This window comes from Anolis carolinensis, unplaced genomic scaffold (assembly GCF_035594765.1).
Source record: "Anolis carolinensis isolate JA03-04 unplaced genomic scaffold, rAnoCar3.1.pri scaffold_8, whole genome shotgun sequence".
Taxonomy (NCBI): Eukaryota; Metazoa; Chordata; class Lepidosauria; order Squamata; family Dactyloidae; genus Anolis; species Anolis carolinensis.
In genome coordinates this window covers 10,027,111-10,049,126 of record NW_026943819.1, presented here as the reverse complement: position 1 = coordinate 10,049,126, position 22,016 = coordinate 10,027,111, and the positions used below count along the sequence as shown (strand labels likewise).

Sequence of the window (22,016 nt, the reverse complement as noted above, 5' to 3'; positions counted from 1 at the left end):
GGGCAATGCAGCCCCTAGCTTCTTCCAATACTAGCTTCTTGTGGAATTCATGGCTTACCATAAACTGACAGGTGACTTGAAAGCATGTATAAACACACACACTTAAGAATCCAAGCTGAGTTTGTTCAAAAACTCATTCATTTGTCACTCATTTGTCACTTTAGTACTTCATCTTTATTAATGACTTGGATGAAGGTTTAGAGGGCGTGCTGATCAAATTTGTAGATGACACCTAATTCTCCAGAGGACAGAATCAGAATTCAAAATGACCTTAACAGATTAGAGAGCTGATTGGTCAAAACTAACAAAATGAATTTCAACAAGGACAAATGTAAGATACTACACTTAGGCAGAAGTAATGAAATGCAAAAATGGAGAATGGGTGACGCCTGGCTCAAAAACAGTACATGTGAGAAAGAGCTTGGAGTCTTCATGGACAACAAGTTGAACATGAGTCAAGAGTGTTATGTAGCAGCTAAAAAAAAAGGGATTTTGGACTGCATCGGTCTCTGGATCAAGGGAAGTCATGGTGCCTTGGTTAGACCTCTTCACTTGGAATACTCTGCCCAATTCTGGGCACCTCAGTTTAAGAGAGATATTGACAAGCTGGAAGGTGTCCAGAGAAGAGAAACTAAAATGATCCAAGGTCTGGAGACCATGAATAATCCTTCTGAAGAGGATCTTAAAAGAGCTGGGTCTGTTTCGCCTGCAGAAGAGATGGTTGAAAGGAGACATGAGAGCCATGTATAAATATGTGAAAGGATCTCCTAAGGAAGAGGGAGCAGGCTTGTTTTCTGCTGCCCTAGAGACTTGGACTCAATGGAGCCATGGGTTCAAATTACAGAAAGGAGATTCCACCTGAACATTAGAAAGAACTTCCTAACTGTAAGAAGAGCTGTTTAGCAGTGGAACTCTCTGCCTCAGAGTGTGGTGGAACGATACTTCGATTGTGCTTTTCCTGCACGGTGTGGTTGCAAGAGATGGCCTATGTGGTCTCTTCCAACTCTGTGATTCTCTATGGTTTTCCAGCATCGCATTCCAAATGAGCTGATTTGTCATATGCGAATTTAAAATACACAATACCTGTGATTTGCTCCTAAAGGTCATGTTTATGTACCCTTCCTTTAGTCTAAAATGGAGGTGTTTCAGGCAGCGTGTGTTGGTACACAGTCCTCTGTCTTCCACCACAATTTTGTCTTCCATGTCTTCCTCTTGAGACATCACTTGATGGTACACAGACCTCACCAAAAAAAAAAAATGTCATCGACTCCATCTCTGGTGACTTCCTCCTCCATTCCCACTATCGGCTTATGATACAAAATTGGGGTGCAAGGGGGATGTGGGGTTGAAAGCTAGAAAACAAATTGACTTAGAGTTGGCAGAATGAAAACCAGTGATACTGAAAACTTGTGTCTTTCATATGACTATATGGAAGAGGAATTTCAGCAAATACTGCTGGGTATTCAAGCAGGTATCAATCAACACCTTCAGAAATTTCATTTTCTACACAATCATGAAATATATAACAGTTCACTCCATTTTTTCATTCTGTTTGCTCTAGGTTCAGCATTGCTTACCAGTGTATACTGTCACAAATTGATCCCTGTCTGGGATTGGTTGCTTCCATGTCAGTGGGGGGTTGAGTCCAGACCAGGTTTTCTCCCAAAGTATGCAAGCTCCTGGGCCAATGTGGAGAGCTAAGATTCAGAACCTTGGACAGTTCTTTTCAAACCTAGAGTAGATTTGTGTTGTCAAGGCTTTCATGGCCACTGGGTTGCTGTGAGTTTTCCACTTGTATGGCCATGTTCCAGAAGCATTCTCTCCTGACGTTTTCCCCACATTTATGGGGGGCACCCTCAGGGGTTGTGAGATATATAGGAAACTAGGCAAGGGAGGTTTATATGTCTGTGGAAGGTCCAGAATGGAAGAGAGAACTTTTTTCAGTTAGAGGCAAGTGTGAATATTGCAGTTAATTACCTTGATTAGTTTGCAGCTTCAATGCCTGGCTGCTTCCTGCCTGGGGGAATCCTTTGTTAGGAGTTGTTAGCTGGCACTGATTGTTTCTTGTCTGGAATTCCCATTTTCTGAATGTTGTTCTTTATTTATTTCCTGATTTTAGAGTTTTTTTAATACTGGTAGCCAGATTTTGTTCATTTTCATGGTTTAATTGCAACATTCACACTGGCCTCCAACAGACAAGAGTTCACCCACCCTGGACATTATTCAATAGATATATAAACCCCACTTGCGAAGTTTCCAACAGACCTCACAACCTCTGAGGATGCCTGCCACAGATGTGGGTGAAATGTCAGGAGAGAATGTTTCTGGAACATGGCCATACAACCCAGAAAACTCATAACAACCTAGAGTAGATTCTTGACTTTGTTACCATGATTCCTTAGTTTTGAGCCATGGCAGTGAACGCGGTGTCAAACTGCATTCATGCTACTACAGTGTGGATGCACCCCAAGGCGCTTCAGGCAGAGTGGGAAAAGGAAGGCAACGTTTCCCTAAAAGCGACGAATAAACAAACCGAGACAGCTTGTTTTAGGGTAAAGGAACCCACAACCGGTCAAAATCTTTGCCACAAAATTGCTCAGGATCGTGCAGCTTTCCGACTTTTCCAGAGTTTTCTGTAGGCAAAAGCAGGGAAAAGCAATAGAAACGTCCCAGATGTGGTTTGATATTGCGACTCCTCTTCCATAGTATTCAGCCAAGGGGGAAATATATCTATGGATTCCATTTGAGCATCTTTCCTTTATTCCGTTCGGCGGGGTATACATAAACATTAATAATAATAATAATAATAATAATAATAATAATAATAATAATAATAATAATAATTCAGAGGAGATGTCCTTGAGGCAGGAGAAGCTTGGAAATATTTATGGAAAGGGAAGAAGGGAAGAAATCTTGGATCTTGAGAAAAGAGAAAGGTGAGGGGTGGGGAGAGAAATCTATCGACTTGGGTCGCATATACACTGTAGAACCAACGCGACTTGATTTCAGTTTATAACTGCCCTGGCTCAATGCTGTGGTATCTCAGGAGTTGCCGTTTTGGTGAGGCGCCCGCACTCAAGACATTGCAAACCACCGCTCCCAGGATTCCCATAGCATTGAGCCATGGAAGTCCAAGCGGTGTCTAAGCACATTCATGTTGCAATGTAGGTGCTTCCTTGTTCTCAAACAGGCAGGATTGGGGTCCTGAGTCTCCAACTGAAAGAAGGAACTGCATTCCTTTCCCTTTAAGGAGGATTGCTGTGAGTTTTCCGGGCTGTATCTAGAGAAAGGGACCCCTGGTGGCACAGTGTGTTAAAGCACTGAGCTGCTGAACGTGCGGACCAAAAGGTCCCAGGTTCAAATCCCGGGAGCGGAATGAGCGCCCTCTGTTAGCCCCAGCTCCTGCCAACCTAGCAGTTCGAAAACATGCCAATGTGAGTAGATCAATAGGTACCGCTTCGGCAGGAAGGTAACGGCGCTCCATGCAGTCATGCCAATGGCCACATGACCTTGGAGGTGTCTACGGACAACTCCGGCTCTTCGGCTTAGAAATGGAGATGAGCACCAACCCCCAGAGTCGGTTACGACTGGAGTTAACGTCAGGGGAAACCTTTACCTTTACCTATCTAGAGAAGGATTCTTTCCTGACGTTTCGCCCACATCTATGGCAGGCATCCTCAGAGGTTGTGAGGTCTGTTGGAAACTAGGCAAGTGGGGTGTATACATCTATGAAATATTCAAGGTGGGAGAAAGAACTCTTGTCTGTTTGAAAAGTGTGAATGTTTCAACTGGCCATCTTGATTAATATTCAGTAGCCTTGCAGCTTCAAAGCCTGGCTGCGTCCTACCTGGGGGAATCCTTTGTTGGAAGGTGTTAGCTGACCCTGATTGTTTGGGCATAACTGCATAAATGTGGTCCCTCTGTAGACTTGTTTGGTACACGGTAGACTCCTGCAGAGGTTAGAGGATCCCTCTTGTCCTTTGCTGAACGTAGCATTTGTTGGATGTTCTTGATGGGTCTGTAGATAGTTTGTAGATTTTGTTTCTTCATCAGCTTCCTTCTGTGGTCAGTGGTTCCCATGATGTCTGGTAAGAACACTTTTCCTCTGAATGGATCTTTGTCTTTACTCTTGTTCTTGCTCTTGCAATTTTGCCGTGTAGACGAGGAGATCTTCCAGGAGACAGAACAAAGGCGCAAAATGGCATTAAAAATAAAACTAACACGTGTTGAATCGTTTCCAAAATCATTTCCATAACAGCAATAATCAATCAACGCAGCACACATTTTGCATTTATTTTGTCACTAGTTATGAGTGACAAGGGCCAAGCAAATAGGGGAAGAAGAAGAAACGTCTATTGGCGTCGCTGGAGATTTATAAGAACGCGTTAATGTCGGATCTATCCAGAATATAGACGACATTGCGCATTCGAACCAAAGCCATTCCTTCAAATGTATTTTGAGTCTCCTTGGGGAGAGAGGGTGGGTTAAAAATATATTATTATTATTATTATTATTATTATTATTATTATTATTATGATTATTATTATTATTATTATTATTATTATGACACAGCAAACAAGATAGATATGCTGGATTTCATATCACAAAATCACAAGTCGAACACTTCCCAAGTGTCTAGGACTGTGTGATGTATTTTCGGATGATGCGTGCAGATCCCAGTAGGGTGGCCTTTTGCAGTTGGCAGATCGTGATTTTGTCAATGTCTATTGTTTCCAAATGCCGGCTGAGATCTTTTGGCATGGCACCCAGTGTGCCCATCACCACAGGGACCACCTGTACTGGTTTCTGCCAGAGTCTTTAAAGTTCAATCTTGAGGTCCTGATAGCGACTGAGTTTTTCCTGTTGTTTTTCGTCAATGCAACTGTCAACTGGGATGGCAACATCAATGATCCAAACCTTTTTCTTTTCCACAACTGTGATGTCTGGTGTGCTGTGTTCCAGAACTTTGTCAGTCTGGATTCGGAAGTCCCACAGTATCTTTGCGCGCTCATTTTCCAATACTTTTGCAGGTTTGTGATCCCATCAGTTCGTTACTGCTGGGAGGTGATACTTGAGGCATAAGTTCCAATGAATCATTTGGGCCACATAGTTGTGCCTCTGTTTGTAGTCTGTCTGTGCGATTTTCTTACAGCAGCTGAGGATATGATCAATGGTTTCATCGGTTTCCTTGCACAGTCTGCATTTTGGGTCATCAGCTGATTATTATTATTATTATTATTATTTTCATAAAAATATTGGGGAAAGATGCGATTTTTATTTGTTTTGTTTTGCAAACTTACAAATCTGGGGCTGGATCTGGGCTGCTATATGTATCATGCAGTTTGAACTCCAAGGTCTGTTCACTGAGGACAGAGCCATATAAGATAATTTAATTTCCACGTTTTTGTTGTTGTTGTTAACGAAACGCGAGAGAAGGAGGGGGTCTTTGAAATGCGGCATGGCTTCCACGGGGGGAGTTTGGGGGGCATCTGATCCCCTCCTCTGGCAGATGGTCTCTCCGGCCAGATTTGCATGCATTGTCTTGAAATCTGTTTCCGCCTTGATGTGCTGGAGGAGGTTTCAGGGACAGAGCTATTCCTTCCCCCTCTGATCCCAGGACAAAAGGAAGGAGGAGAATGGCACCAAAAGCGGCTTCATTTGGATAGGGAAACCAATCTCTTTAAATTTTCATATTTGTGGGTCGTTTCTTTTCTCAAAGCTGGGGAGAATTGGTATGCCTGAGATTTAAGTTTGGAGTAAAGAAGACTAGCATGAAAGCCATCTCTTCTCTGAGTTGTCGAAAGCTTTCAATCACTGGGGTTGCTGAGAGTTTTCCCGGGCTGTCTGGCCATGTTCCAGAAGCATTCTCTCCTGACGTTTCCCCCACATCTATGGCAGGCATCCTCAGAGGTTGGGAGGTCTGTTGGAAACTTGGCAAGTGGGGTTTATATAGCTGTGGAATAATGTCCAGGTTGGGAGAAAGGACTCTTGTCTGCTTGAGGAAAGTGTGAATATTGCAATTTAACTTGGACGTTTAAATTTGGACTCACAATTAGTGACTTATACAGTCCTCCATGTGGAACATGAACTCTGGTGGGCATTGGACTCACAAACTCTGAATATACCGTTTTACTTTCTATGTATGTTGGTAACACATGGATTATATTTTGGTTTAATTACTGTTTTATAGTTCATATTATTGGATTACATTTCTAGCTATAGTGGCCTCTTGCCTGTGAATATTGCAATTTGCCATCTTGAATGACCTTGCAGCTTCAAAGCCTGGCTGCTTCCTGCCTGGGGGAATCCTTTGTTGGGAGGTGTTAGCCGACCCTGGTTGACGTTTCGCCCACATCTATGGCAGGCATCCTCAGAGGTTGTGAGGTCTGTTGGAAACTAGGCAAGTTGCGTTTATATATCTGTGGAAAGTCCAGGGTAAGAGAAGAAACTCTTGTCTGTTTGAAAAGTGTGTTTCAACTGGCCACCTTGATTAGCATTGAATAGCTTCATAGTCTGGCTGCTTCCTACCAGGGGGAAAACCTTTGTTGGGAGGTGTTAGCTGGCCCTGATTGAGTCATGTCTTGAATTCCCCTGTTTTCTGAGTGTTTTTCTTTATTTACTCTCCTGATTTTAGAGGGTCTTTTAAAATACTGGTAGCTAGATTTTGATCATTTTCATGGTTTCCTCCTTTCTGTTCAAATTGTCCACCTGCTTTTGGATTTCAGTGGCTTCTCTGTGGAGCCTGACATGGTGGTTGTTAGGTGGTTGTTTCTGTGTTCTGAAATAATAATTTTTGGAGAAATACAAATAATATTTAAATATTATTTGAGAACACAGAAATGCTGGACCACTCTAACAAGCATTAGGCCTGACAGTAAAACCAGGACAGTAAATAAAGAACAACACTCAGAAAACAGGGGAATTCCAGACAGGAAACAATCAGGGCTAGCTAACACCTCCCAACAAAGGATTCCCTCAAGCAGGAAGCAGCCAGGCTTTACAGCTGCAAGGCTATTCAATACTAACCAAGCTGGCCAATTGCAATATTCACATTTGCCTCCAACAGAGGAATTCCGGACAGGAAACAATCCGGGCCAGCTAACACCTCCCAACAAAAGATTCCCCCAGGTAGGAAGCAGCCAGGCTTTACAGCTGCAAGGCTATTCAGTGCTAACCAAAGCTGTCCAACTGCAACATTCAAGTGACATGAGTTCTTTCTCCCACCCTGGACATCATTCCAGAGATATATAAACCCCACTTGTCTAGTTTTCAACACACCTCATAACCTCTGAGGATGCCTGAGAGAAACGTCAGGAGAGAATGCTTCTGGAACATGGCCAAACAGCCCGGAGAACTCACAGCATCCCAGTGATTCCTGCCATGAAAGCCTTCGACAGCACAACTTCAAGCGGTGCCAAACTGCATCCATCGCACAGTATAGACAGACGCCTCCAGGCGATTCAAGAAAATCCGCCGTCCCGAGGAGCCCCTCTCCCTCCTCCTCCAATGGGAGGGCGCTATGCAAATGAGCGCGCCTTATATGGCAGTTGGCCCCGCCCCTTTCCCCGCCGCCGCTCTCGCCTCGCGCTGGGACCCATTCATGGGGAGCGAGGCGTGGGAAACCCGCGCGCTTGGCCGGCGCTGAGCTTGGGAGCCCGCTTTCCGCGCGTGGGTCGCTTTTCCCCCTGATCCCTTCCCGAGTGGAGCCTCGCTTTTGTCGCGGATATAGCCTGTGGCGGTCCCTCCGGCCCTCGCTCGCCTTTAATCCCGAATCCCGGACTCCGCCGGGCCCCACGGAGGCGCTTTCCGCGCGCGAAGATGATCTCGAGCTTTGGTAGCGGCTGATCCGCGAGAGGAAACATTCCTCCAACAGATCCCAGGTCCCAGCCTTGAAAGTTTCTTGGATTTTTGCTTCGCCCACGCGAGGACCCACGTCTCGGGTGGGTTATTTGGGAATTGAGTGTGTTTTTCTCCTCCTCCTTCTCCCCAATGTTTGGGATTCAAGACACGTTAGGAAGAGGCCCCATCCTGAAAGACAAAGTCTTGGGGTCGGAGATGGATCCCGTCCGCTCGTGGGTCCGGAACGTCGGCGTCGTGGATGCCGGCGTGGCGGCTCAAAGGTAAATATCATCTTTATCTATAATTATTATTATTATACTTTTTAGCTTGTTCTTCCAATATTCCTTTGAATTAGTCTTCATTTTATTCCCAATATGCCGTGACCGAACCACGCTTGACATCGGGTTCACTCATGAAATTTTATTTACACCCGGAGTTACACACAAATTTGCTGCAGGAATATAAAATAAACACCAGGAGGGAGATTGAAACGTTGATTTCAATACAAGCAACACTTTTATGAAGTCTGTGGTGGAATAAACATGTTTTCTGGTGCTCTAGAAAGTAGTGACAGGAAAGGGATTCCACCTAAACTTTTTTATTGACTGGGTTGCTGTGAGTTTTTCGGACTGTACGCAATGTTCCAGAAGCATTATCTCCTGACGTTTCACCCACACCTATGGCAGGCATCCTCAGAGGTTGTGAGGTCTGTTGCAAACTAGGCAAGTGGTGTTTATATCTCTCTGGAATAATGTCCAAGGGTGGGAGAAAGAACTTTTGTCTCTTGAATGTTTCAATTGGCCACCTTGATTAGCGTTGAATAGCCTTGCAGCTTCGAAGCCTGGCTGTTTCCTGCCCGGGGGAATCCTTTGACGCTGCAAGGCTAGTCAATGTCTGTTTGAGGCAAGTGTGAATTTTATTTATTCCATATTGAACTGTAAGAGCACTCCATGGCCTCTCCATCATTGAGGGAGTCCAATCAAAACCTTGGAGAGGTTATATAACTATACATTCCTGTAAAAAAGGTAAAAGGGCTGGACTAGATGACCCTTGGAGATCCCTTTTAATCATGATATAATAAGTATAAGCAATGCTTATAAGCCTGTGATGAAACCAAAAGGAAGCAGGTATTTTTTTTAAAAAAAATCAAACAAATCAAATTTGATTATTATAGCAAGCGGCCCACTCATGACACCGATCCACGCGTGGATCCTCATTGCCATCCCTGTGATCTCAGGCTAAGATTCCCACTTAGTGTAAAAAATATAATCATCCAGAAAGCTATGATCCGAAGAGAAGGAAAATCGGGGTGATTTTTATTTTCTGGTCCATGCACACACCTCTCCTTGAGACTTCCTCTGTCTGTTTTCCAGAGAGGAAGACCCATTGAATTCAATTGGGGTGCAGGGTTATATTGTCCGAAGCCATTGAAATGCACAAGCATGTGGACAATTTCAACAGAAAGGAGGAAAGCATGAAAATGCACAAAATCTGGCTACCAGTATTTTTAAAAAAAATCTAAAATCAGGACAGTAAATGAAGAACAACACTCTAAAAACAGGGAAATTTCACACAAGAATCAATCAGGACCAGCTAACACCTCCCAACAAAGGATTCCCCCAGGCAGGAAGCATACAGGCTTTGAAGCTGCAAGGCTATTCAATGCTAATCAAGCTCGTCAATTGCAACATTCACACCTTTCTCCAACAGACAAAGGTCCTTCCTCTGGACATTATTCCACAGATATATAAACCCCACTTGCCTAGTTTCCAACAGACCTCACAACCTTTTAGGTTGCCTGCCATAGATGTAGGCGAAACGTCAGGAGAGAATGCTTCATGGCCATACAGGCCGGAAAACTCACAGCAACCCAGGCGTCCTGTTCCCTTTAAAGATAAAACAGCATAAAGGGAAAGAATTGCAGCTCAACCTTGAATACCCCAGAAACATGTTCAGAATTCAGATATATTTACTAGGTGCTAAGGCGGGGCAGTGATTTGAGTATAATTATGGAAAATCAGGGTTTGCATCCACATCAACGCATTTGGGTGACCTTGGGGCGAGTCACACTCTCTCAGCCTCAAAGGCAGGCAAGGAAGGTCCTCTCTGAAGAACAAAGCCTCTTGCTAAGAATGCCTTAAGAATGCGGAAAGGCTGGAAAACACAACAACAACAACAACAACAACAACAACAACAACAAATAATAATAATAATAATAATAATAATAATAATAATAATAATAATAATAATAATAAATCACTAGATCCCGAGTAAAAAAAGTATTTTCTGCCTAATATTCCAGCAGGGTCAAAACCCGCCAATTTCAAAGGAATGTTACTTCGAATTAATCTATAAATGCAATATTTCCAAAGATTCCCAGGTCATCCAAGTCCTGGTTTGGGAAGAGAGTTGGAATTCAATGTAATGCCGAGAGAATCCAGTAGGAAATGTCCTAATAACCCTCCTTTGAGTCCAAGCGGTTAGCAACGCCACCCGGATGGGATCGAATTCGAAAGGAAAAGGATTGACTTCGGATCGGACTTTTGGAACCTCCCTAAGAGGGAAAGAAAAAGAAAAAAACTCTCGAGATTCGTGGTCACGCGTGGAAAGAAATCCAGGAGCCACGCGTGACGGGGAAAACCCAAACTCGCCTTTTTTCCAAGCGAATTTAGACTTCGATCCGGGACACGCCGCTCCAGAGCGCAAAACTATAAACCGCCGATGGAGATTATAATTCGGAATATCCTAGGGCTTGGTTTTATCCCGGTTTAAGGCTTCGAAAGCGTCTTCCTGAAGTGGTCAAGATGCCTTGGGGCCCTTCCACACGGCCATATAACCGAGAATATCAAAGCAGGAAATCCCACAATATCTGCTTTGAGCTGGAATATATGGCAGTGTAGACTCAGATAACCCAATTCAAAGTAGATATTAAAGGATTTTCTGCCATGGTATCCTGGGTTATATGGCTGTCTGGAAGGGCCCCTTGATTATCGAAGCAGATAATCCACATTATCGGCTTCGAACCGGATTATGTGTGTCGACACTGCCATATCATCCAAGGTCCATTGCCTGTCCTTTCCCCCTTTTTGGGCCAGGTTGCGTCTACACTACAGAATGGATGCACTTTGGCACCGCTTTAACTACCAGGGCTTAATGCTATGGGATCCTAGGGTTTGTTGTTTGGTGGCAGAGAAAGCCCAAACTACACTAAGCCATGATTCCATGGCATGGAAACATGGCAGTTCAAGTGGTGCCAAACTGCGTTAATTGTGCCATGTAGACGCGCCCCCACTCCGAGCTCTGACCACCCGACGAAGAATCGGAGGACCCTCCACGTCGGAAGCAACTTGTAGCATCTTCATAGGAAGAAGGAGACCTTGGCCGTCTGCAAGGACTTTGTCCCCGCATCGGATTCGGACCGCATACCTTCAGGTCAGCAGTCCTGCCGGCACAAGGGCTTAATCCATTGAGCCACCGTGGACTCCGAGAAAAAGAAGCCAGTTCTGTGCCTCTCCTCTGGGTGATTTTTCAGATGCTAAGGGACTGACTCTCTGCCTCGCATTCTGGGGAGCCCGACCTCTTCCTATGCTGTTTTATTGGGAGGATCTAGATTGCAAGGCATCCTTGGGGCGCTTTCGGATTCAGGGGAGGCCTCTCCTTTTGTGGGCGCCCCGATTTTCCTTCCACTGGAACTTGAAATGTTTAGAAAGAAGCGTTTCCGCGGAGTGAAGAAGAGACAGCGCGCCCGGGAAAGAGAGAAGGAGTTGCTAAGGACGGGCTCCCACCCCTCCGACCCCTTCTACGCTCCCATATAATCCTGGGCCCTTCCACGAAACCACTCACATAATCCGGTTCAGAATATCAAGGCAAGAAATCCCACAGTATCTGCTTTGAACTGGAATATATGACAGCGTGGACTCAGCGTGGACTCAGCGTGAACCCTGTTCAAAGCAGATATTGTGGGATTTTCTGACTTGATATTCTGGGTTACATGACTGTGTAGAAGCCCCTTGATTATCAAAGTAAACGATTGACATGATCAGTTTTGAACTAGATTATGTGAGCCCACACTGCCATATAATCCAGTTCAAAGCCGGTAATTTGGATTTTATATGGAGATCTGGAAGGGGCCCTTGATTGTCGGAGCAGATAATCCACATAATCGGTTATGAACCGGATTATGTGAGTCTACATTGCCATATAATCCAGTTCAAAGTAAGTAATCTGGATTTTATAGAGAGGTGTAGAAGGGACCCTTGATTATGGAAGCAGATAATCCACATTATCGGTTTTGAACTGGATTATGTGAGTCTACACTGCCAGATCATCCAGTTCAAAGCAGGTAATCTGGGTTTTATTTGGAGTTGTAGAAGGGACCCTTGATTATCCATGCAGATAAATTATAATCCTCATTACTGCTTTTGAACCAGATTAGGTGAGTCTACACTGCCATATCATCCAGTTCAAAGTAAGTAATCTGGATTTTATATGGAGGTGTAGAAGGGACCCTTTATTATGGAAGCAGATAATCCACATTATCGGTTTTGAACTGGATTATGTCTACACTGCCATATAATCTAGTTCAAGGCAGATAATTTGGATTTTACATGGAGATGTAGAAGGAGCCTTTAATTATCGAAGATTATTGGCTTTGAATCGGATTATATGAATCTATACTGCCATATCATCCAGTTTAAAGGAGGTAATCTGGATTTTATATGGAGTTGTAAAAGGGGCCCTTGATTATCGGAGCAGATAATCCACAGTATCGGCTTTGAACCGGATTATGTGAGTCTACACTGCCATATAATCCAGTTCAAAGCAGGTAATCTGGATTTTATATGGCAGTGTAGAAAGGTCTTCTCTCTTTCCAAGGCCACACATTTGGGGGAGTTTTATAGGGGAAGAGTTCTTATTTGGAGGCCCGCAATTGGATGCTTTATATCCCAGATTCCTTCAGGGAGTCACTTGGCTTTTCCTTGTTATTCATTTTATCCGGGAACCTAGGTCAATAGATAGAAACCACTCTGAGTCCTCGCTAGGAGAGAGGGCGGTCTAAAATATAATTGTTGTTGTTGTTATTATTATTATTATTATTATTATTATTATTATTATTATTATTATTATTGATGGAAGAAAGGAAGGAAGAAGTGAGGGGCCCTTCCATACAGCCATATGATCCAGAATATATAGATTATATGACAGCGTAGAGCCAGCCTTTGACGCTTTAACCATCTTGGCTCTGCTTCTTGGAATCTGGGCTTTGCAGTTTCCCAAGATCTTTTGCCTTCTCTGAGTGCCCGTGAATTCGGCAGTGTAGACACATTCTTTTGCTTATCAGGGTTTAAAGCGTCCAAAAGCGACACTGCCACAGAATCCGATTTGGCGGAATAGGCGACGCTTCCGTTCCAGTTTCCTCCCAAAACTAAGGTCCGGCTTCAAATATATATGATTTATTTGCCGGAATAAAATAACATTCCTTCGGATTGTGCCCCAAACAATTTTCGGATTGGGTCAGGAACCCTCCTGGAGAAGAAAACAAACAACAAACACCGCTTTTTTTCTCGGAGATCTCTTAACAACATCCCGCTTTTGATTTAGCCCGCTTCAGGGAGTTTATCCCATCCTTTGCAAAACCGAAACTTTGACCTACACTTCCAAATAATACAGTTTGACACGGCTGTTGTGTGTTTTCCGGGCTGTATGACCATGTTCCAGAAGCATTCTCTCCTGATGTTTCGCCCACATCTATGACAGGCATCCTCAGAGGTTGTGAGGTATATATTCCGGCCATGAAAGCCTTTGAGCTGCATTATATGGTGAATGTAGATCCAGCCTGAAAGACTGTAATATTGCGGGATGAAGGAAGCTGAGGGATGCGGCAATTCCGTCTTGAGTGCGTCCGGACAAAGAGGTTCGAAATCGCGATAGGGAGGGTTCTTGCCACCAGATTTAGAAGGGGAAACTGTTACCCTAAAACTTGTCCCGGTTTTCCGCAGGAAGGAAAGCAACGGGTTCAAGCAGATTGCAAAGGAGCGCTTGGATTCTGCGGGAGTGTCTACACCGTCGAATTAACACACTTTGACACCGTTTAACTTGCCCGGACGCCTTGCTATGGCATCCTAGGATTTGTAATTTGGGGTGCTCTTTGTCAGAGCCGTATGAAATCCAGATTATCTGCTTTGAGATGGATGATAATACACTTATACAGTAGAGTCTCACTTATCCAACATAAACGGGCTGTTGGATAAGCGAATATGTTGGATAAGCGAATATGTTGGATAATAAGGAGGCATTAAGGAAAAGCCTATTAAACATCAAATTAGGTTATGATTTTACAAATTAAGCACCAAAACATCATGTTATACAACAAAATTGACAGAAAAAGTAGTTCAGTACACAGTAATGCTATGTACTAATTACTGTATTTACGAATTTAGCACCAAAATATCATGATGTATTGAAAACATTGACTACAAAAATGCGTTGGATAATCCAGAACGTTGGCTAAGCGAGTGTTGGATAAGTGAGATTCTACTGTAGTACATATTCATAGGATGCCCTCATTTCTAGTGTTTAGTGGGTCAAAAAGTTTTGCCTCCTGTGTCATAAAAACGTTATGAATGAACCCATAACAACAGAAGTTGCTACAGATCATAGCCTGAAGGGTCCTCTACCTAAAACTACCTTTCAATAGAGTCACCATCAGTGTGGACACATTTGTGCCAGCGTTTAACCTGGGAAACAAAACCATTTTGGAAAAATTCAGGGTTTTGTTTCCTGAACCATCATTGAAGTCATTGAATCTGAAACCATGTAGGTAGTCTTTTCAGAGGTACAGGTCAAAGTCAGCAGGGGCCAAATCATAGACGATGAAATAAATAATAATAATAATAATAATAATAATAATAATAATAATAATAATAATACTTTATTTATATACCGCCCTATCTCCTCAAGGGACTCAGGGCGGTTTCCAATATCACAGCATGGATGTCCTTAGGTGCACAACCTTCTTTTTGCCCAAAAAATTAAATGACATATTTCTTTTAGCTTCAGATTTACGGTTCTAACCACTCAGTAGGAAAAAGAAAAGTCTTAACCGCGCGTGTTCCATGCAGTCATGCCGGCCATATGACTATGGACAACGCCGGCTCTTGAGCTTAGGAATGGAGATGAGCACCAACCCCCAAAGTCAGACTTGACTGGACTTAACGTCAGGGGAAACCTTTACCTTATCTTTACGGAAAGGTCGCAGGTTCAAATCCCGGGAGCCAAGTGAGCGCCCGCTGTTAGCTCCAGCTTCTGCCAACCTAGCAGTTCGAAAACATGCAAATGTGAGTAGATCAATAGGTACAGCTCCGGCGGGAAGGTAAGGGCGCTCCATGCAGTCATGTCAGTGGCCACATAACCTTGGAGGTGTCTATGGACAACGCCGGCTATTCGGCTTAGAAATGGAGATGAGCACCAACCCCCAGAGTTGGATATGACTGGACTTAACGTCAGGGGAAACTTTTACCTTATCTCTGTCATATCATGCACTGAAAGAAATAAACATTAGAGGGTACAGTAGAGTCTCATTTATCCAACATAAACGGGTCGGCAGAACGTTGGATAAGCAAATATGTTGGATAATAAGGAGGGATTAATGAAAAGCCTATTAAACACCAAATTAGGTTATGAATTTACAAATTAAGCACCAAAACATCATGTTATGCAACAAATTTGACAGAAAAAGTAGTTCAATAGGCAGTAATGCTATGTAGTAATTACTGTATTTACGAATTTAGCACCAAAATATCACAATGCATTGAAAACATTGACTACAAAAATGCGTTGGATAATCCAGAACGTTGGATAAGCGAGTGTTGGATAAGTGAGACTCTACTGTATTTACGAATTTAGCACCAAAATATCACAATGCATTGAAAACATTGACTACAAAAATGCGTTAGATAATCCAGAACGTTGGATAAGTGAGACTCTACTGTATTTACGAATTTAGCACCAAAATATCACGACTTATTGAAAACAGCGACTACAAAAATGCGTTGGATAATCCAGAACATTGGACAAGCGAGTGTTAGATAATTGAGACTCTACTGTATTACTTTTTGACCCTCCCTACTTTGTTTTGAAATAGTTTTTTGTGGTTGCTAAACGCGTTGCATCCAAAAGTGTTGTTTTGTTGCAGAAACTTCGTTGTTTCTGCCACAAACTGTGTTGAATTGTGTTGTCGATGGCTTTCATGGCTGGAATCATTGTGTTATTGTGAGTTTTCCGGGCTGTATGGCGATGTTTCTGGAACATTAGAGCCCGGAAAACTCACAGCAACTGCTCTAGTCCAAAGAAATAACTTCTCCAACACACCTGGAGCACCTAGCACCAATGTTCATAAATAATGACTAGATCAGGCGTGGGCAAACTTGAGCCCTCCAAGTGTTTTGGACTCCAACTCCCAGCATTCCTAACAGCCTCAGGCCCTTTCCTTTGCCCCCTCAGCCGCTTAAGCGGCTGAGGGTGCAAAGGAAAGGGCCTGAGGCTGTTAGGAATGCTGGGAGTTGGAGTCCAAAACACTTGGAGGGCTCAAGTTTGCCCACGCCTGTTTTATAGAATGAATGCAGTTGGACCCGACTTGGCTTGCAATGGTTTGGTCCAATGCTTTGGCGTCATAGGCGTTGTTCTGGTTTGATCTCTGCCCCTGGCTTATCGCGCGTTCTTCCCTGTCCCTGTCCGCAGCGGCGTGGCCTTGTCGCGAGCCCACTTCGAGAAGCAGCCGCCCTCCAACTTGAGGAAGTCCAACTTCTTCCACTTCGTCCTCGCCTTATACGACAGGCAGGGCCAGCCCGTGGAGATCGAGCGGACGGCCTTCGTGGACTTCGTGGAAAACGACAAAGTAGGTTCTCTCTCATTCCTGATTTGAAAACAACTTGGGTTGATATAGGATTCTCTCTTTCTCCATCTGGGTTGACGTAGGCTTTCATGGCCGGAACCACTGGGTCGCTGTGAGTTTTCCGGGCTGTATGGCCATGTCCCTGAAGCATTCTCTCCTGACGTTTCTCTCAGACATCCTCAGAGGTTGTGAGGTCTGTTGCAAACTAGGCAAGTGGAGTTTATATCTCTCTAGAATAATGTCCAAGGGTGGGAGAAATAACTCTTTGTCTGTTGTATGGCCATGTCCCTGAAGCATTCTCTCCTGACGTTTCTCTCAGGCATCCTCAGAGGTTGTGAAGTCTGTTGCAAACTAGGCAAGTGGAGTTTATATCTCTCTGGAATAATGTCCAAGGGTGGGAGAAATAACTCTTTGTCTGTTGTATGGCCATGTCCCTGAAGCATTCTCTCCTGACGTTTCTCTCAGACATCCTCAGAGGTTGTGAGGTCTGTTGCAAACTAGGCAAGTGGAGTTTATATCTCTCTGGAATAATGTCCAAGGGTGGGAGAAAGAACTCTTTGTCTGTTGTATGGCCATGTCCCTGAAGCATTCTCTCCTGACGTTTCTCTCAGGCATCCTCAGAGGTTGTGAGGTCTGTTTCAAACTAGGCAAGTGGAGTTTATATCTCTCTGGAATAATGTCCAAGGGTGGGAGAAAGAACTCTTGTCTCTTGAATGTTGCAATTGGCCGCCTTGATTAGCGTTGAATAGCCTTGCAGCTTCGAAGCCTGGCTGCTTCCTGCCCGGGGGAATCCTTTGACGCTGCAAGGCTATTATTCAATCTTATATATATATAAAAGGGTAATGGAATCACGGCACCGGACAAAACAACTAAACTAAACGCCCCACAACCTCGAAAATTGACAGCACAACCTCTCATCCGCGCCTCTACGTTCATACAACAAAAAGAAAAGAAAAATAAAGTCCTAGCCACAGCAACGCGTGGCTGGGCACAGCTAGTGTCTGAATATTATGTCTGAATATATGGGATCTCAGGCTAAGAACGAGGCAAGTGGGGTTTATATCTCTGTGGAATAATTTCCAGGGTGGGAGAAAGAACTCTTGTCTCTTGAATGTTGCAATTGGCCACCTTGATTAGCATTGGATAGCCTTGCAGCTTCAAAGCCTAGCTGCTTCCTGTCCTTTGACGCTGCAAGGCTATTCACTGTCTGAATATATGTCTGAATATATGTCTCTTGAATGTTGCAATTGGCCACCTTGATTAGCATTGGATAGCCTTGCAGCTTCAAAGCCTGGCTGCTTCCTGTCCTTTGACGCTGCAAGGCTATTCAATGTCTGAATATATGTCTGAATATATGTCTGAATATATGGGATCTCGGGCTAAGAACTAGGCAAGTGGGATTTATATCTCTCTGGAATAATGTCCAAGGGTGGGAGAAAGAACTCTTGTCTCTTGAATGTTGCAATTGGCCGCCTTGATTAGCGTTGCAGCTTCAAAGCCTGGCTGCTTCCTGCCCCGGGGAAATCCGTTGACGCTGCAAGGCTAGTCAATGTCTGTTTGAGGCAAGTGTGAATTTTATTTATTCCATATTGAACTGTAAGAGCACGTCACCATTGAGGGAGTCCAATCAAAACCTTGGAGAGGTTATAGAACTATACATTCCTGTAAAAAAAAAGGCAAAAGGGCTGGACTACATGACCCTTGGAGGTCCCTTTTAAGCATGATATAATAAGTATAAGCAATACTTATAAGTCTGTGATGAAACCAAAAGGAAGCAGGGATTTTTTAAATAAAAAAATCAAACAAATCAAATTTGATTATTATAACAAGCAGCCCACTCGTGACACCGATCTACTCGTGGATCCTCATTGCCATCCCTGGGATCTCGGGCTAAGAACTAGGCAAGTGGGGTTTATATCTCTCTGGAATAATGTCCAGGGTGGGAGAAAGAACTCTTGTCTGTTGAATGTTGCAATTGGCCACCTTGATTAGCATTGAATGGCCTTGCAGCTTCAAAGCCTGGCTGCTTCCTGCCTGGGGAAATCCTTTGTTGGGAGGTGTTCAAAGCAGATATTGTGGATTATCTCCCTTTGATATTTTGGGTTATATGGCTGTGTGGAAGGGCCCATAGTTAAGAAAAGGGCTGAGAGAACAGGAAGTGGTGGGCCGGGGAGGCTGGGAATTGGTGAGTTTCCTTTTCTGGGAGAGTTGAAGCAAAAGCTGAGTGGCCATCTGTCAGGGTGCTTTGATTGTGTCTTCCCGCATGGCAGAAAGTGGGTAGACTGGATGGCTCTTGGAGTCTTTTAATTCTAAAGTCCCTTCTATACTGTTATATAACATCCAGATGATCTTCTTTCAACTAGATTATATGGCATATAATCCAGTTCAAAATAGATAATTTGGAATCAGATACTGTATTATATGGCAGATTGTTATGATTCTATTATATCTCTATTTTCCTGCTACTGGTGCAGTGCAATGCTTTGAAAGAAAGCTTTTTTCACTTTTCTAAGGGCCCTTCCAGTCAGATCCTATATACAGTAGAGTCTCACTTATCCAACATAAATGGGCCTAGCAGAACGTTGGATAAGCGAATATGTTGGATAATAAGGAGAGATTAAGAAAAAGCCTATTAAACATCAAAATAAGTTATGATTTTACAAATTAAGCACCAAAACATCATGTTATACAACAAATTTGACAGAAAAGTAGTTCAATTCATGGTAATGCTATGTAGTAATTACTGTATTTACGAATTTAGCACCAAAATATCACAATTCATTGAAAACATTGACTACAAAAGTACGTTGAATAATCCAGAACATTGGATAAGTGAGTGTTGGATAAGTAAGATTCTGCTGTACCAGGATCTGATCCCAGGTTTTCTGTTTATCCCAGATTATCTGGCAGTGTGGACTCATATAATCCAGTTTAAAGCAGAAAACCTGGGATCAGATCCTGGGATATAGGGCCTGTCAGGAAGAACCCTAAGGAAACTTTAAGAGCATAAGAATTCAACACTGAGCCAAATAGTTCCTAAAGAGATATTCTCTCGGCTAAAAACATAGTCATTTTTAGTTATAATTTTTTCACTTTCATTGGAGTCCTGTGCCCTAAACTTCAGGGAACTTGGAGAGCTGACTATATTATCAACTCCCAACATTATTTCTATTCATGTGCAACAGGGTGCATTTATACTGTAGAATTAATGCAGTTTGGTCTCACTCTAACTGCCATGGCTCAATGCTGTGGTATCACAGGAGTTATACAGTAGAGTCTCGCTTATCCAACGTAAACGGGCCAGCAGAATGTTGGATAAGCGAATATGTTAGATAATAAGGAGAGATTAAGGAAAAGCCTATTAAACATCAAATTAGGTTATGATTTTACAAATTAAACACCAAAACATCATGTTATACAACCAATTTTTCAGAAAAAGTAGTTCAATACACAGTAATGCTATGTAGTAATTACTGTATTTACTAATTTAGCACCAAAATATCACGATGTATTGAAAACATTGACTACAAAAATGCGTTGGATAATCCAGAACGTTGGATAAGCAAGTGTTGGATAAGTGAGACTCTACTGTAGTTTTCAAGATCTGTAACCTTGCCTGTGAAAAGGGCTGGTGTCTCACTAAACTACAAATCCCATGATCCCATAGCACTGAGCCACAGAACCTAAAGGACATACAAAGCTGAGGAAGAACTTGGACTGTATGATTTATTTATGGTTGGTTTTAAAGTTTTGATGTTTTATTATAGTTTAATATCTGTTTCAGGACATGTGACAGTAACAACTAATATTTGGTTTTAAATGTTTTAACTTTTATTATGCATGTTTTTATCTGCTGTAAGTTGCCTTGGACTAGTGGGGAAAGGCGAGGTAAACATTTCTTTAATAAAAAAAATAAAGCAGTTTCAAATTGCATCAATACTAAGTATAGATGCACCCTTACTTTGCTTCAAGATGTATCTGGAGATGTCCAGGTTGTGGATCAAAGGGCCCAAAATTCATTTCAGATTGAAATTAACCCTCCTCTAAAAGAACTGTACCCCAAATCCACCTTTGACTACTATTGCTTCCAAAAAGTTACATTTCGAGAGGAAACACAACTTTGAGACAAGTTTTGAGATCTCCTTACTTTGTCCTCAATTCTCCAAGGGTTTGGTTTATAGAGGCTTTACAGATATTTGTAAAGAAGTCAAACAACAGATGAAATTCATGAACACACCCTGAAGAAAAGACAGCTAGAGAGAAAAGGATAGAAGGGATGGAGAAACAGAGCAGGAGAAACCAAAGTTGGACAGTTTTCCAGAAGGCAAAGTTGCCAACATCACTCCTTCTGCAGTTCTATGCAGGGATTTCTCTTTTAACAGGGTAGATGTGTTCCTGAGTATTATTTATTTAACAGAAAATGTGGTACCAGAGGCAGAAACGACATGGAAAGAAGAGGGATAGCTTCTTGCACCACATTGGCATATTTCAGCAAACTTGTTGTTGGAAACGAACAATATGAAGAAGTTAGAAAAAGTTCCCCTAAATCAACCAAAACATTCCTACCCTTCCAAAATACTTCTAGAGATGACCTTTTTCTTTCACTGTTCTCACTTTGCTTAGTATTTGTATTTTATTGGCTACGTTTTGCAGTCAGTGCTTGCTATTCATGTATGCTCATTGCTCATTCATGGTTTCTGGATGCAGCTGATGTTTACTCTGCCTGGTATAGGTTCAAATATAAAGCTACAATAGGATCAACTAGAAGGAACTCCTATTCAAATCAAGATGCATTGCATTGTTTATGGCAGACTCACTACTACAACCTGATGCTGAATGTCTGTGTCCCTTTCTACACTGCCATATCAAATCTAGAATATCTGCTTTGAACTGGATTATACAACAATATTATTTTATTTATTTATTAGCAACATTTATATCCCACCCTTCTCACCCCAAAGGGGACTCAGGGTGGCTTACAAGTTATATTTATATACAATATATTATATTATTAACATAGCACAATATAAGCATTATATATTACTACTAGCTGTGCCCAACCACGCGTTGCTGTGGCGAAGTATGGTGGTATGGGAAATAAAGTATTGAGGAATTGGTGGTAGTTAAGGTAAAGGGTCCCCTGGGCTGAGTGGGTTGCTAGGAGACCAAGTGAGTGGAGCTTAGCCTTCTAACTGGCAGCAATTAGATAAAAAACAATTATTCCTCTCCCTCTAATTAGGACTTTATTTTTCTTTTCTTTTTGTTGTATCAACCTAGAGGCATG

At 42.8% G+C, this 22,016-nt stretch overlaps 1 protein-coding gene across 3 annotated transcripts in view; it reads left to right on the top strand.

The window, feature by feature from the left end:
* The first annotated feature begins 7,586 nt into the window (after nt 1-7,586).
* The window catches only part of ebf2 (EBF transcription factor 2), a 237,313-nt gene continuing 222,883 nt past the window's right edge, over nt 7,587-22,016 (top strand). For 2 of the 3 annotated variants that reach the window (XM_062960846.1, XM_062960845.1), the window contains exons 1-2: nt 7,587-8,120; nt 16,579-16,735. In XM_062960846.1, coding sequence (XP_062816916.1) covers nt 7,990-8,120; nt 16,579-16,735 — 288 coding nt within the window. In that variant the 5' untranslated portion in view covers nt 7,587-7,989. The remainder of the gene's footprint in view (nt 8,121-16,578; nt 16,736-22,016) is intronic. The other variant, XM_062960844.1, reaches the window with a different exon arrangement.